Source organism: Drosophila subobscura, chromosome J, assembly GCF_008121235.1.
Source record: "Drosophila subobscura isolate 14011-0131.10 chromosome J, UCBerk_Dsub_1.0, whole genome shotgun sequence".
Lineage (NCBI taxonomy): Eukaryota > Metazoa > Arthropoda > Insecta > Diptera > Drosophilidae > Drosophila > Drosophila subobscura.
The window spans coordinates 12,786,841-12,802,176 of NC_048532.1; the positions used below are offsets into that span (position 1 = coordinate 12,786,841).

The 15,336-nt window shown below is 44.8% G+C and overlaps 1 protein-coding gene across 2 annotated transcripts; it reads left to right on the forward strand.

Annotated features, from left to right (window-relative positions):
• The first annotated feature begins 3,671 nt into the window (after positions 1-3,671).
• LOC117893477 (sarcoplasmic reticulum histidine-rich calcium-binding protein) lies at positions 3,672-13,340 on the forward strand. Of its 2 annotated transcripts, none has more exons than XM_034800100.1 (6): positions 3,672-3,930; positions 9,274-9,405; positions 9,746-9,896; positions 10,022-11,010; positions 11,618-11,823; positions 12,747-13,340. In XM_034800100.1, exons 1-6 carry the CDS (start codon positions 3,750-3,752, stop codon positions 12,978-12,980), a joined length of 1,893 nt encoding a protein of 630 aa, XP_034655991.1. In that variant the 5' UTR covers positions 3,672-3,749; the 3' UTR covers positions 12,981-13,340. The 2 variants fall into 2 exon arrangements, with proteins under 2 accessions (XP_034655991.1, XP_034655992.1); XM_034800101.1 differs by having other exon boundaries at positions 12,777-13,340.
• The last annotated feature ends 1,996 nt before the right edge of the window (positions 13,341-15,336 follow it).

A 15,336-nucleotide genomic window follows, 5' to 3' on the forward strand; every position in this document is an offset into this window, starting at 1 on the left:
TGGACTCAATCATTGAAGGTTTATCCATTTATTAGCAACTTTACTTCGTCAAGTTTTCAATTTCATTCAAACATTTGTGTAGAGTGAAAGATGAAAGATTGAGTGACTAAATAAGGGCAACAAATTTGAGTAATCGCCTTAGCTTTACCCTCTTTGACAATCGTTTAGTTGATTGAGATCTTTCAAACGAGTTGGCTGTTGATTGATGGTTGGCTTAGCGGTGGGACTGTAAATTGTAGAGGGTTTTTTTCACAGAGAGTGTGGACAGGTAAGGCTACTAAATAAATATAACACTGCAGGGTGGGCGCTGGAAACGGGAGTGCTTCGGAGCCTAGCGCAGAGAGAAGAGTTATACGGAAAAAAATTTATTTTATAATTATATAAAAATCAATTAAAGGAATGGTTTGAGAAAGATTTTGAAACAGCATTTTAAATGAAAAATTATTGTGTCTGCTAAACAAATCATTTTTCAATACGTATTTCTGCCATTAATAATAAAAAGAGTAGGCATATTGCATTACTTTTAAAAATTAAATAGGTACCAGCCATGTACGCTTAACATTAACATTAGACATTTAACATTGCGTCTGACAGAAGCTTGACGCCATGAAACTACATCAGCTTAAATTTTCTGCCGCTTTATTCATGGCAGCGAACTCTAACGAGTTCCAATGATCGCCGTAATACAGACGGCGCCAGTGTGTTGGAAATGGGTGGCGTCGCCAGGTTTTTTGGCTGTTTTTGGAACTTTGATGGCCACAATGACAAATTAGGGATGATTTAGCGGAGATCGGCATGATCCAGGCCTTGCAGCCTGTCTCAAGCAAAAGCAAAGTTCGTTTCCCAAGTCTTTTGAAATTTCGTTGTTTGTTTCTTAAGTCCTTTGAAATTTTGAAGTTCGTTTCCTAAGTCCTTTGACATTTTGAATTTATTTTAGTTCGTTTCTCAAGTCTTTTGAATTTTAACATCAAAACATACAACAATTAATTGTTACCCAGGGGTGGTGCCGTTTGGGGAATTATCCTCTAGAAAGTGTCAGCGCCAGTAACAATTAAACAACAATGAACAAAACTTATCCGACAAGTGCAACAAATTAACAAGATTGAGTTAAGTCGCTGGCGATGGCGTGGCGATCGATAAATATTTATCTGTGGCAATTAGAGGCGTTCGGACAGGCGGTCGAGCATGTAATGGACGTTTTGCTGCTTTTTTGTCTCTGCTACAAATCGAAGCGACTCCTCCTACTCCACCTCCTCGCTGCTTGTGGTGGAACAGGGTTGGCATTATGGAATCTTGCTCGTTGAGTGATTTATGGGTGGAGACACGGGATTTGGACCTGAACTGGCTTGACAGCAGCCAAGCAGCAGCAACCATTAGCCACCGGCCATCATAAGTGTGGGCAGGCAGGCAGCTGAGTGAGTGGTGAGTGGAGGAGCACCGTGTGCCCGATGTCACTCTGCTCTCTGATGTCTTCTTTGTCGGCGTTCGGCCGTAGTGGAGCGTTTCAATTAATTAGTAGCCGTGCCAAAAACCCAAAAAAAGATCACGCATACGAAGTACATACGTAAAAGACGCTAAGGCCAAAAGTAAAACAAAACAGCGAGAGAGGAGAAATAAATAGAAACAAATGAAAATGAAAATACAAATCCAAAAATCAATGTTGAAAATGAATTTCACTGTTTGTCTGCTTTCTAACGGTCAGCCGCTGCACTGGCCATTGCGATTATTGAAATACTTCAAAGGTTTTTCTTTTTCTTTCTTTCTTTTCAATTCAATGGATTTTTCTCAACGACAAATCATGAGGCCAAGTGGAACCAACGACAGCACACACAGTAGCAGCATCTTTTGCCTTTTTTTCCAATATAAAATGTGGATAATTGCGTCTAACTGACAGCAGCGACGACGACACTGGGCCTACAGGATGGCAGCAGCTGTAGTATCTGTAGACCTGCTGTCAGCGGCTCTTGGCTGCTCTCACTCTCTTTCTAACATGATAATTGGACATGGAAGCTCCCTGCATGGACATGCCAATGGACATGGGAATGGGCATCGAGCAAACGGTACAACGGGATGTCACAGGCCATCCCTGGCGACATCTCTGGCAGCCCTATGTCCACTTAATTGCCATCGTTAGTGTCCCATCTAGCTGGTGTCCCGCTGTTGCTGATGAAAAGTGAAATTGATATATGGATTGAATGTTCATCACGAATTCTACGCTAATTCCCCTCAAACATTTCGTAATGCTAATCAATAATTCGATGAATGTGCGCGGTGCGTTGACCAAATTGGATTTGGGATTGTGGACTGTGGATTGTGCTCACACCTACTTCGCCTCCAACTTCGATCTGACAATCAATATTTTGTGCAAACTTTCTTTTTGTTTGCTGCCAGAGACGACGCGTCAGGTGTGTGCCTGCCAATGTTTGTGGGGTTATCAGGCCTAGACAGGGCTAGGCCTAGGCCTTAACACACATCTAGCATTAGCGTGCGAATTGTCCAAGTCAATTGTCAATTAGGGACTGGTAAACAGCTAGAAAACTTTCCTTTTTCATAGCTTATTATAGGTGAAAATTAGCTTTGGCTGCCGCTGCCACAGAATGTGTTGTGAATGATGCAATTTTGTTGCCCAAATGTTAATTTAATCAATAAACAAATGGACTATGCAATATGTTTGACTAAAAAAGGTGCCAAGTATGATGAAAACTTTGGAAAGGGAAAGGTAAAAGTGGGCAGGAAATATCTCCCCTGTTTTCCATTGCAACTCCATTGCACCCTGAACAGGGATTTGCATCTGCCTTGGCAGGATTAGCATCTCTCTGCCACGAACGACTTTCCAAATGACATCCATTGGGGGCCAGTCGTCTGCATAATGAAACGAAGAGTTCAATTCGTGTGCCTGCTCAATGCAGACACGAATACTCGCATGTTGATGGATTAGATGGAACTTTTAAGAGGTCAAAGCAGCTGAGAAATAAAAGACTTAAACCATATCCACTGCTAACCATTGTTCGCAGAGACACAGAAACTCTTTCCTTTAGATAAAGGAATGACGAAATACCTAGACAAAAAGCTGGCTAAAATGTTAGTCCAAAACCCTAGCAAAAGTTCAGGTCACAGTTCATTGGTTTACATATAAATATTCAGGGACATAGCGGACAACTTAATTGATCCGTTTGTTCAGTGCATGCCACACATTTGCTAAAAATCCAAACAACCAGCGAACAAGTCAATATCAAGCTACAGCATTTGGCTCTAGCGGCTCGACTCTCTTGACCAGCTTCGAAAGGCTGCCGCGAAACTTTCCAAAGAGCGGCGCGCTTTCACATTGCGCTCTCTTAAGCCGCCGCCGGTTCCCAGCTGGCAACTGGCATGGTGCTGCCGCTCGTGTTTTGGTATAAAACTTCTTACGTATGCGCGTCATGGCTTAATCTTACCTTGAACTTGGTCGTGTGCAGATCGCAGATCCCCAACAGCCACTGCAAAGAGAGAACATTTTTCGTTACATTTTCGGTCTTGGATCGGTTCGTTTCGGTTTTTTGGTTTTGGTTTAAAATATCAAACAAAAATGGAACAAAGCGCCGTTTGTTCTTGTGCGTGTCGATAAACCAAACAAAAAGAAGAAAAAGAAAAGAGTGTGTACATAAATCAGTGTTGCTCCTCCGCTGGAGCGAGAGTTGACTTTTTGGAATTTTTGATATCCGCTAACGGTGCAAGTGTGTGACGTACCCCAACAATTTATCCATCCAACAATGGACTGGCGACCGCCTTCTGTCCAAGCAGCAGCCATGGGCCTGCTGCTCTGTTGGCTGCTCCTGCCCACAGCGCATGCCTGGAGCTTGCCGGCACCGGCCTCGGCCTCGGCTCGCGTCTCCTCCGTGTCAGTGCCAATCAGAGCAGCAGCTGCAGCACCTGTTGCCCGACGCTTAAATGGTAAGAAATCTCTTTAGAGATCGGATCAAATGAGTCAGCAGCAGGCTGGCTGTCCCCCCACCAAATTTGTTTTGCTTGTGGCTTTTCTTTGGACACCAAACAAAACAGAAAATTGCGTTGAAAAAAACCTTCAAATGAAATACTTTTATTGCAGTGAAATTTCGGCTCATTAAGGTAAATGTGAGAGTGGAGGGCAAAGCCAACAAAATTGTTGTTTTGTTTGGCAATTATATAATGCAAGAGCAGCAGCAGCGGGAGAGGAAAGTCTGCAAGACTGGCCAGCAAGATTTATGAGCCATTCGAGTGCTCACGGGAAGACAGGCCCTGACAGCTCCAGAGTCCATCCAATTGCGAGTTGAAGTCTCAGCTGCCAACGGGATTCGTTAGCCAGTTGACTTTCATGGGCAATGCAGCAGAACAGCAGAGGGAGCAGAACAGCAGCAGAGCAGCACATCGCTGTGTTCTATGCCTCTTTTTGGCTCTGTTACGTTATGGAGCGGATGACACTTTTTTACACCTGCTTCCCGCTGCCTCTGCTGTTTGCTTTGTCTGCTACTTTTTGTGTGCTGCATGGCGCACAATTAGCAAGTGGCAGGCAAGTGCAAGAAGGCCCAAGAAGTGGGCTACGCCTCATTATCGTTTAGGGCAAAACTCTGCTCTGGCTGTGTCTAAGCCCTCTAAAATGGGTCATAACTAACTAAACCAGAACTAAGGCGGCCAAGAGGCGGCCAAGCGCCCTTCCACGGCCTCAACGGTGGGCGTGTGTGCGGCAGCAGGTGGAGTGCGGTGTGTGGGGTGCAGAGTGTCGAGTCATTAAGAAACACGCAGTCTAAAAAGCAAAACATGATTTAACGGTTTTCCAGTCGCCGATTAAGCGAATATCAAATACACTTGCGGTACGCAAAGTATGCCCAAAGAATTGTTAATGTAATAAATGAAAGTCGCCTTTTGACTGCTTTTGGTGGTCGAGGGTGTGAGGTTTTAATCAAGTAAAAATTTTCATAAATTGTAAATAAAAAGAGAGTTTTGGGTGGCGGGCATTAAAGGCAATAAAGGCAGCAAAGGGTTAAGTTATGCGACTGACAGGTGGATTACTGAGGGAGGTAATAAGTGGCGGATCTGGGGGGTATTCATTGGGCAGAAAGATTGAAATGTCACTGTAAGAAGAGTACGAAACTGTTGTAAGTAAAGTAAAGTAACTGTTGCTCAACCTGCAAGAAGAACTGCCAATAAATGCCCATAAAGTATGACTCGATTCGTTTCCCCGACAGAATTCCTAGCGCAATTCCTTGCCCCATTCCTGGTGTTCTTCCATCGATGAGCTGAGCTCCAACATTGCCAATCGCATGAATTATTCATGGAACTCTTTTGCCCTGCAAGAGTAGCAACTGTGGCAGTGGCAACAACAACAGCAATAACAACCAAGACAGACAGCGTTTCCTCTGCAACAAAAACAGCAACACAAGCAGCGGCAACAGCGGCAGGCAGAGGCAGGCAGGCATTCCCGGCAAGACTAAACAGGTTGATGTCTTAGTTGTGATAGTGTCAGATTCAGTCGGTGACCACGCCAAACACACACCCAACAAAAGCAACCCAAAAGCGTGGATCGAGCAAAGACAGAGGCCAGGGACGGGCTGCAAATTCAGGTGCTGGGGCAGAGGGGCAGATCGCGAGGCGCCTCCATTTTCGGGCAGTTGTACAATACAAATTGCGACGACACCAAAAGCGTCGAAAAAAACTTGAAAAATGCTCGGTTAATTGGGTTATAACCGTCTTGTCATATTCGTATGTGAGAGTGAGTCGTCGGACACTATTTAAATATGCCTCTGGGTTGGGTCTGGTTGGATCTGGTCTGGTCCGCACTGCTCTGAATAAAAGGCAAAACAATGCCACTTGAAATGGAATCCCATGGAATCCCATGCCTAAAACGGAGCGCGGCATTGGTGACATTTTTGGTTGAAGCGCAAAAAAATGAAAAGTGCCTGCTGGCTGGCTGCCTGCCTGCAACCTGCCTGCTGCTGCACTGGAATTCATGGAAATCTAATTTCATTTTTTAATTGCCCGCAGTGCCAGGCATTGCCATAGCCACTGCCAGTGGCATTCGCATCTTGCCTAGTTTGGCAGCCTTTTCCGTTTGACTTGGCTTAAGAGATGGACAAACTGGGGCTGCAGCTGGAGAGCCATCTGCCGTCGAGTGGATTTTCTGCGTAGGCCACTTAAGGAGTGGATTACAGTTTCAGTGTGGCAGCCACCAGCCAGCCATCGATTTGCGTACCCGAAGTGGAGCTACACCATTCATATACATATGCACACACATATATGTGACTGTGTGTGTGTTGATTCATGTGTGTGTTGATTCATGTGTGCTGCTTGTTATTTGCTTTGCTTGCTTGTTGCTGTTGCTGTTGTCTGTGGTTGACGGTCGACTCTTCAATTCAAATTCTGCGCCAGATCGAAAAACCAGTGAAAGTTTATTAACGTTTCGAAGCCTCAGAGCGCAGAGCTCAGCGCTCTTCCTCACATGTTTGTTTTTGTTGCTCACTGTTAACGGTTAGGTTAAGCATTTTATATTGTTCCGTCTGAGATTTCTTTAATGGCCCATCAAAATTCTTTTGTAATAGACACCCAATTATTCCCACTGGTAGATCAAATGGCAGACAATGGCCCAAGTGGGGTTTTGCTCCATAGAGACTCAATGAATATTCAATGGAAAAGAATGGAGTTGAAGTTTTCTTTGAAGGAAATATAAGCTATCGGAATATATTTTTTAAGGCAGTTAAGTTGAATTTGATGAAAGAATTTTAGGGATTGAGTTTATAGGCAGAAAATAAAGATTTAATCAGAGATGGGAAATTGTAAAAAGAAAGTGCTTTCACTTAAATTTTTCAACTAGTAAGCAAATATTTGCTTTTAATATATTTCCTGTATTTTCAAAATACTTAATATTGGATTTAAATATATTTCTTCTTTATATTAAATATATTTCCTACAAATGTAATATATTTAATTAATTTTCAAGTGTTTTCTATTTAAATTAAATATGGTTCGCCTTTTTTTAACGACTTTTAAATACATTTATGTCCAAATCAGAGTTAATTCCATTAAATTTGTTTATGTTTGTATTTTAAATGCCGAATATTTAATCTTCACAATATCTTCTCCATAATTTCTACTCTCTCTAGACCACAACGGAGCACCAGTTAAGGTCCTAAGGCTCGCTTCTATTAATATTTTTCTGTATTTTTAACTCCCCCAAAAGTTGTCTTTTACTTCTCCTTACCCTTGTGGAACATTATCTCTTTTTGGCATTATTGAATGCGCATATTTTCGGTACTTGCGCCAATTATGTCTTCATTTTTGTAAAACCTTTCTAAATCTCTAACTAAATCGAAAACCCATCAAATGTTGAGGCATTCCCTTCACAATTTGACAGATCTATTGCCCATTGAATGCCAAATGGTAATGCCAAATTCAGGTTAACTTTAACAACGATTCACTTGCCCATTCACATCTCAACAACTTCATCTGGCAGCCAAAAATATGTATCTAAAATATGGCTAGAATCCGTTCATTGATGGTGATTATGCTAATATTTTATGGGCTACTGTTATGGGTTGCCGGCAGGCAAATGCCGGGACACAGTTAGCCTACATGCAGCAGCAGCAGTTTACGGCTGGAGCTGAAGCTGAACGAAGCTTCTGCGTCACCCCTCATCGAGCTCAGGCCAAGCATTGCCGGCCAATGCCTATAACTACTACCGCGAGGAGTGCACTACCTTACCCTACGCCACCCTGTGGCCACGCATAAATTTCAATTGCAGTGAAAGTTCATTTAATATTGGCCATCAGTCGGGGCAACAGACATGCTCTGGGTCTAGGTCTCTGGTAGCTTCGTGGCATTAGCATGCGACGCCCTGCCAAAGACATCAGGAAAAGCAAAATAAAAAGTGAAAAGACAACAGCGCCCGCCCCCGGGCATCGCCCATTGCCCAGCTAACAAAATGTGCAAGGAAATGGCAAGGGGCAGGGGGTTGTGCTTCTAAGGAGCTGCCAAATAATGTGGCACATTTGTTGTGGCACAACCACAAGACATCCCCAGCCAAAGTTTTGGACAGGCCATCGAAGATGCCACCGCTCGCCAGGGAGTAGCACGATGCTGCTGCTGCTGCTGGCAGCTTTCTTTGAACTTCCCCAGAGTCGCTGGCGAATTTCCCTGTGCCAACCCGCTCCCCTCTCCCCGCTGCCTTTTGCGGCATTCTTTTTGTTTTTTGCTGGCAGCGTGGGTCGAATTTAACAGGATGTTATCTCTGTCTTTGTGTGTTGAATGTCACCACGAATCGCAAGAAGAGACAATTTCTCACAGGCTTTTCGGTGGCATCCTCTGGCTTTCACCTGGCATTGAATTTTTGCCAAATAAATATTAGCCAGGCCTTGGGTCAAAGCAAGGCGCCATGTCTTGCCATCGAAAGTGAAATGAAGCTCAATGGATTGTGACAAAAGAAACGACAAATACCGAGAAAAAAACATAACGAAAAGCCCACACGAACTGGCAATACATTTTCCCCCATCACGACTACAATGTGGCAATTACAATACACATACGAGGCATGCCACAGAGCCCACAGCCAGGTCCTAATGAATTTAATCAGCAGCACAATAATTGCTCAATTTGCGCACAAAAAATTGATGGAAAATATGGAAATTACATGGAGGGGAGTGTGTGGCGCAGACCTCCCAATGCTGTCGCTGCAATAGCAAATAACAAATAAAATTATTCTCAATTAAATGGCGAGTCTGGCCTGCGAATTAAATTAGCTACTTAGGCCGGACGCACGGGCAGCAGTCATTTTAATTACTGACAATCGCCGGGACATGACATTTTCACTCCATGTCTGATTGTCTGATTGATCTCTAAGCAGAGATCACGGTACGGCACGTCGTTAATCGTTAAATGAAACATGGCCCGTGCCACAAACAAGCGCAGGTAGGTCCGGGGGGATGCGTGCCGCAGACTTGTTAGCACCAGCAGGAGGCCACCACAGAAGGTGTTGAGTTGATTGTGGCACCGGCAGTGGCAGTGACGACTCAGAGCCTGCTTGCACCCCATACTTTCACTCAAATATTTGCAGTTGGAAAAGCCACAGGTCTGTGCAGATACCAGAAACCATGTTAGCCGGCCAGTAAGCCAAACTGGACCACAAATCCCAACGCTGCGTCGGCGCTGGCTTTGGCTACATACGAAAGTCAGTCAAACTGTCAATTGTGGCAATATTTGCTCCCCCTCGGTGCAGTTTTTGCCTCATATTTACACTGATCTTCACTGTTTTTTGCCTTCTTTTTGCAGAGGTCTCGCCGTACTTGGACTTGGCCTTGTGCCCCATACGCGCCGAGCCATGGACCTGTGCACGCCAGCAGTCGGCCAGGATATTGGATTCCTGGGATGGCGAATTGCATGCCCAATGGCAGAAGTTAAAGGGTAGGTTTAGAGATCGTTTTCCAGGCAAATATTTCCCCCAAAGTTAACATTTGAAAGGCCAACAGTTTGACCTTCCATTGAGTTAAAATTCGACTTAAATTTCCCACAACAAAAGACTTTTTCCCACACATATGTGGGTGCCAGGAAAAACAGCTTCTAGCTAAACAAGATTAGGGGGAAAGCCACATGTGGGTGATCCCCGCAGGACACATTTAGCGATCATTCAGTACGATTATTCGACATCCCCAAGGGGCAGTTTTGCACGCGATTCCCAGTCAAACATTTACACGAAAAAGCAATTAAAAATAAAAGCATTTCCCCCTCTTTTTATGGCCAACAGTCGAGGCCGATCGCCAGATGAATGCAACGATCGAGAGACGCGGCTACAGCTTCTCGGAGCTGCCCCTGAAAGAGAAGCCATCGACGATACTAAAGAAAATTGAAATCGGCACGAATTATATGAAGAAATATCTGGCCGAATCCATGGACGGGTAAGTGGCCCAAGCACCAGCCCCAGCCCCAGCCCCAGCCCCAGCGAAAAACAAGTCGAATGCAGCCAGATTTTCATTTGTTCCTGTTTTTCTTCCATTCCCCACTCCACTCTCTGCCCAAACAGCTTCCTTGGCCGCGAATACGAGTATTTGCAGACATCGAAAGCCACGCCAGATGAGAGTGAAAACGATCAGAGTGGGGAAGACGATGATGAAGACGATGAGGCGGATGCTGAGACGACAGCAGACAGCAGCGACACCGCTGAGGAAGCTGACCAGGAGGAAGAAGACGCTGAAGATGCCGAAGACGCAGAAAAAGACGACGAAGGCGACGCTGACGACGAAGAAGATGCTGATGATGATGATGATGATGATGATAATGATGATGATAATGCCTCAGACAACAACACAGCGGAGCGTGAGCCCGAAGGTGGGGAAGAAGAGGCCGAAGATGACGAAGCGGAGCCAGAAAGTGAAAATGCACCCGTTGCGAGTGTTTTCAGCGCACAGCCGCCAGCAGAGCTGCAGGGCGACGATGTCAAGAATACGGTCTTCAGCGAGGACAGCGCCTCCACGGGTGCAGAGTTCATAGAGCTGGTGGATGGCGAGGAGACGGCCGCGGGAGCTGTGAAGAAACCTGGAGGCGGTGGCAAGCGCAAAAAGGACAAAAAGAAGAACAAGAAGCGCCGGAAGAAGGGCCAAAAGGGTCAACATGGACACGGACAGGACCAGGGACACACACAGCCAGCCACTTTGGTGGTGGTGCAGCAGGCGCCCGAACACCACGAAGAGGACTCTGGCCACGGTCATGGCTCGCATAGCGTTAGCCACGGCCAAGGACATGGCGGCGGCGGTGGCAGTGTGGAGCACGATGATGCCAGTGGTGGGGCCGTCTCCAAGCCCAACAAGCGGAAGCACAAGAAGCGCGTCAAGGGACGACGCAAGCGAAAGGGACAGCACGCGAGCGGTGGAGCGGCGGTGGAGCATGAGCAGAGCGATCTGAGCCTGGGACTGGGACTCCTGGACGACCTGACCGAAGCCAATGACGAGCTGCTCGGCGGCGGCGGCAAGCGCAAGCACAGGAATCCAATTAGATATGGTAGAAGTAACGGAGGTGTGTGTTGTTTGCTGCGTGTGGTTTTAAATGACTTTTGCGCACCAATTTCCTAGCACAATTTAAGTGCCTATCTATATCTTAGTTATGTTATAGCCGGTGGTGGTGGATCAGAGAGAAAAGAAAAGTTAAGGTGGAGGAGCAAAAAATTCAAATTTAAATTTAAATTCAAACTTGCGTTCACTGTTGCGAGCTGACTGCTACACGCAAACTGCTTTATGCAGTCAAAGCAGTTTAGCTGGTCAGCATGCAAAGCAGTTGAGTGGGCAAGGCAGTTGAGTTGGCAAAGCAGTGCTCGTGCCACAGCTTTCAGCTACTGTCAGTTTTACATTTAAAATTTTGATTTTGTCTATTTTCGTTTGTGTTAATATCTTCGATTTATTGCCTGCTTTTGCTTGCCGTTACCGTTTATTGTTAATGTTAACGCACTTAACGCGCACTGCAGTTCATACTAACAAACACCACCCTCCCAAGCGACAAATATATCGATATTTATTGTTGTTTTTCCGTTCCGTTTGGTAGCCAAGTAAGTTGGTTGCCCATTCTACTGCCCAGTGCAACAAAATTTTAGCTAACAAGTTGCCATTCACTTTTCGCTTTTCTTTAGTGACCCGTGGCAAGAAGAAGAAGAAGAAGAAGGCTCTGGCTAAAGTAATGCTGGTCGGCACCTTCCTGAAGGCCAAAATTGAGTTGCTGCTGAAGATCCTGGGCGCCCATCTGCAGGTCAAGTTCTTTGCCATAGCACTCATTGGCTTATTGATCAACATTGCCCGCTTCTGGATCGACGTGAAACGCGGCAGTCCGCCGTCCAAGGTGAGTGTGACGGGGAAAGCCTCTAAGGGGAGCAGCTGTGTGGGCGAATAAATTTAATCCACCCCGCTGGCAAAACGGACACACGACGGTTATGAGACCCGAAATACATATATTGTTCCTTGTTCTAAATGGATATATTCTGCACTCTTTCAGTTCTTAAGTCTGCGTTTATTTTGTGGCAAAAGGAGGCCCCTCTTAACTCACTTAATCTCTGTTTTTTCCTCGCCCCTGTGCTCTGTCTGTCTATCTGTCTACCCAACCACAAACACACACAAAAGATGTATATAAAGGATTGTAAAATGCGTTCTCTAACTATGCTCTAACTACTTTTTTGTGGATCACCCACCCACCACTCAGCTTTGGTTTCAACAATCACCACCAACAACAAAATCGAGCTCCAAATCGAAAGCACACAAACCAAACTGTGCCCACATTCCAGTATTATTTGCTAACAAATTCAGACCTTTTTGGTTTCAGATATGGTGGTAAAAATTGTTGGACAGCCTCCTACTACCTCCCCCCAAAAAAAAAGCAACGTTTTTACGGAACGTACAACTCGAAATATACAAAAAGAGTTTACTAACAGTTTAAGACCCAGTTTAAGTTTAATTTCTCCAAAGAGTTTCCTCCAAAAAAAAGAAAAGAAAAAGAAATAGAAAAACGTTCCCGTGTAAGTATGGGCGTGCCCATTCCAAGTTTCCATTTGACTTGGAATATTCCTGCGAAATCCCTGCCCTATATAACACACACACACACACAAACACAAACATATAATGAACCTCCGACACTGACATACAAAGCGACACAACAACATAACCAGCTACAGCTACAGACACACACCCCACACACTCTTGGGCTTCTTTGGTACTTCCTCTGGTGTTTCTCACTTCACGCCACACGTGTTTTGCATATTTTCTAACTAGGTTGTATACGTTGAACATGCCCACCATCAGCACCACTACGAGGACCATGGCGACGACTGGAGCGAGCCGGGCAGCTACTGGAAGCGCTCCCTGCAAACGGACCCATCCGTTGAGGATGTTGACTCATCCACGGACAGCTATCAGATCCGTGGGCAGCATCAACATCAGCCACAGCAGCAGCAGCCACAGGACTCCCATTATCTGGCCTATCGCAACCAGCATCAATGGCAGTAGATCCGATGCCCCCGAACCAGCACCCCACCAATGAGAGCCCCAGCTGCCTGCACTCCAATGGAGCCCAGCAGCAGCCGCCCACAGCTGCCTGCTAATTAATTTATTGCGTGTATTTATTTGATTTTATATCGTATTATGAAGCTGATTATTAAATAATCCCCCCAGTTAAGGTCCTAGCTCAAAATTAATTGTAGCACAAACAAACAAAAACAAATGCCAGTAAACCAATTTTAGTTTTTAACCCTAGACGGAGAACCCTTAGTGCAATGCCCTTAAATGTAAACTAAATTTTAAATTTATTTTAACGCTTTCGATAGCTGAAATTCGATTGAAGGAAGAAACGCTTAGAGCTAAGTTATTTATGCAAAAATTATTTATTATATTTATATGTTATTTGATGCATATTAAAGACAAAACAACATTGGATAATTGTAGTGTTTCATTTGAAAGAAAATTCCATCATTTCCTGCCCCTTTTTGGTGGTTTCGCTACAATCAGAATGCGGTCAATTCTTGCGCTGAAATTCCAACAGAAATTTCACCTGTTCCACCGGTTGCCTTCGTGCATTCGATTCTAATTCTGTGGCCCAATTCTGTGTACCTCTCTCCCCCCCGCCTGGCACCTGCTCTGTTATACCAAATAGGGGGCGACGTGCGCCCAAAATAGACGCGTCTCTCTGTGGACGCTCGTTAAGGTTTTTTTTTGCTGTTCTTTCTTATTTTTTTGGATGGGTGTCGCTGCGCATGCGCAGAACGCGTGCGGCATGCCAAGCATTATTTTGGCAAAAAGGTTTGACGTTTGTTATAAGCAATTAAATTTGTGTTTGACAAACGTCTGACAAGTGGCCCGCAAATTTATGGCTAATAAATTGTAAATATTTGGCAGCGTACAGAAAAATTAACAAAAGACTAAAAGAAATTGTCAACTGAGATTTGGGCAAACAAAAAGAAAGTCTAGCTGCGATTTTCCCCACTAAATGTTGTCCACTTTTCACCTTCACTCGCATTCTGACACGTTTGATATTGACCTTGTTTTAATCGAGGGAGGCGCAAGCTACTTAATTGAAAGAAAATCTCCACCGATTAACATGCAACGTGGAGCAGAGCGAATTGACATGCCGCAACATGCACGTTATCAAGAGCTGAACCCCCGTTTGGCTATGATGATGAAGATTCGTGCAAAGAAATTCTTATCATTAGCAAAATTAAAATCAATGAAATTGCCCATCAAAATTCAATCAGACTTGGCCCAATGCGTGGGAGCCCCAACCAGCGATTCGAACTGGAACTGCCAAAGGCAAAGGCGGAGAGGAGGTGCCATAGGTGTCTACAAACGTGTGCCACATAATTGATCATCAGAGACACGGAGAGAGAGAGGGAGAATACTTTGTATAGTTTAGTTTTCAGCACTTTCTAAACTTCAACGCGGACTTTGGTTAAATGTTTAATGTGGGCGTAGGGAGGTGTGGCCCTCAGCCATATATCATGCAGATACAATCTGTTCTCGATATGTTGGCAAAAAAAGAGAAACAGAACCGAACCCTCAATAATCAATTGTAATTCTTGTTGCGAAAATTTGCCCCATTGGGGTGGGCTGAATAACGGTTAACAACGTGCAGGGTTTGCAAAAAAAACAGCATTAATTTTGGCAAAAGGAAGTGTCAGCGTCACGCAGCGTGGCACGAGTGGGCGGGTCATTTTGGAGTGATTTTTGCGAACATTTCTAAGCGCGTTCGGTGCTCCGCTTTGCTGCTGCTCCACTAAGTGACAGGCGACGACGTGCCGCTGTCAATTGAACTGTCATTTTGGGCATTTGATGGGCACACACTCACAATTGTGCTTAACGAAAACTTAATTAATTTAACTGCCACTAGAAAGTGCTGCCAGTGCATCACGTATACGCGTGTGCAACAGACTCGGAATCAGACTCTGATCCGTAGCAGCTGCAGAAGAAAACAAAATGTAGGAGAGTGGCCAGCGAGTGGGTGGGGCCAATTCCAACGCCCACGTGTCTGCCAGTGGCATTTCATTTAAAATTGTTTGTGATTTTGAAATTGAAAAGTGTTCATGATTTTCCATTGCACTGCAATTTGCATTTTAGAAAGTTTACATGTGTTTGGTTTCTGTATTTTGTATTTTTCGCCTGAACCAAAGAAAGAAAGAGTCAAAGTCAAAGAAACATTTTCGCCTGCCCGGCTTGCATTTCTTTTTCATCGATTTTTAAACAATACCCAGGCCTGGACTGACTCCTGTGCTCCGTCCGTCTGGCTGTCTATTAATAATATAATTTGTTCATAATTCCAGTCATGATTCCGCTGTAGAATTTCAGCGTCAGCCTCAACACGTCGCCCTGTTGT

Coding starts and splice junctions, on each gene's coding strand:
- LOC117893477 (XM_034800100.1), top strand. CDS start 3,750: ATGGACTGGCGACCGCCTTCTGTCCAAGCAGCAGCCATGGGCCTGCTG. Junction 9,897..10,021: donor CTGGCCGAATCCATGGACGG/GTAAGTGGCCCA, acceptor CTGCCCAAACAG/CTTCCTTGGCCGCGAATACG. Junction 11,824..12,746: donor GCGGCAGTCCGCCGTCCAAG/GTGAGTGTGACG, acceptor TTTTCTAACTAG/GTTGTATACGTTGAACATGC.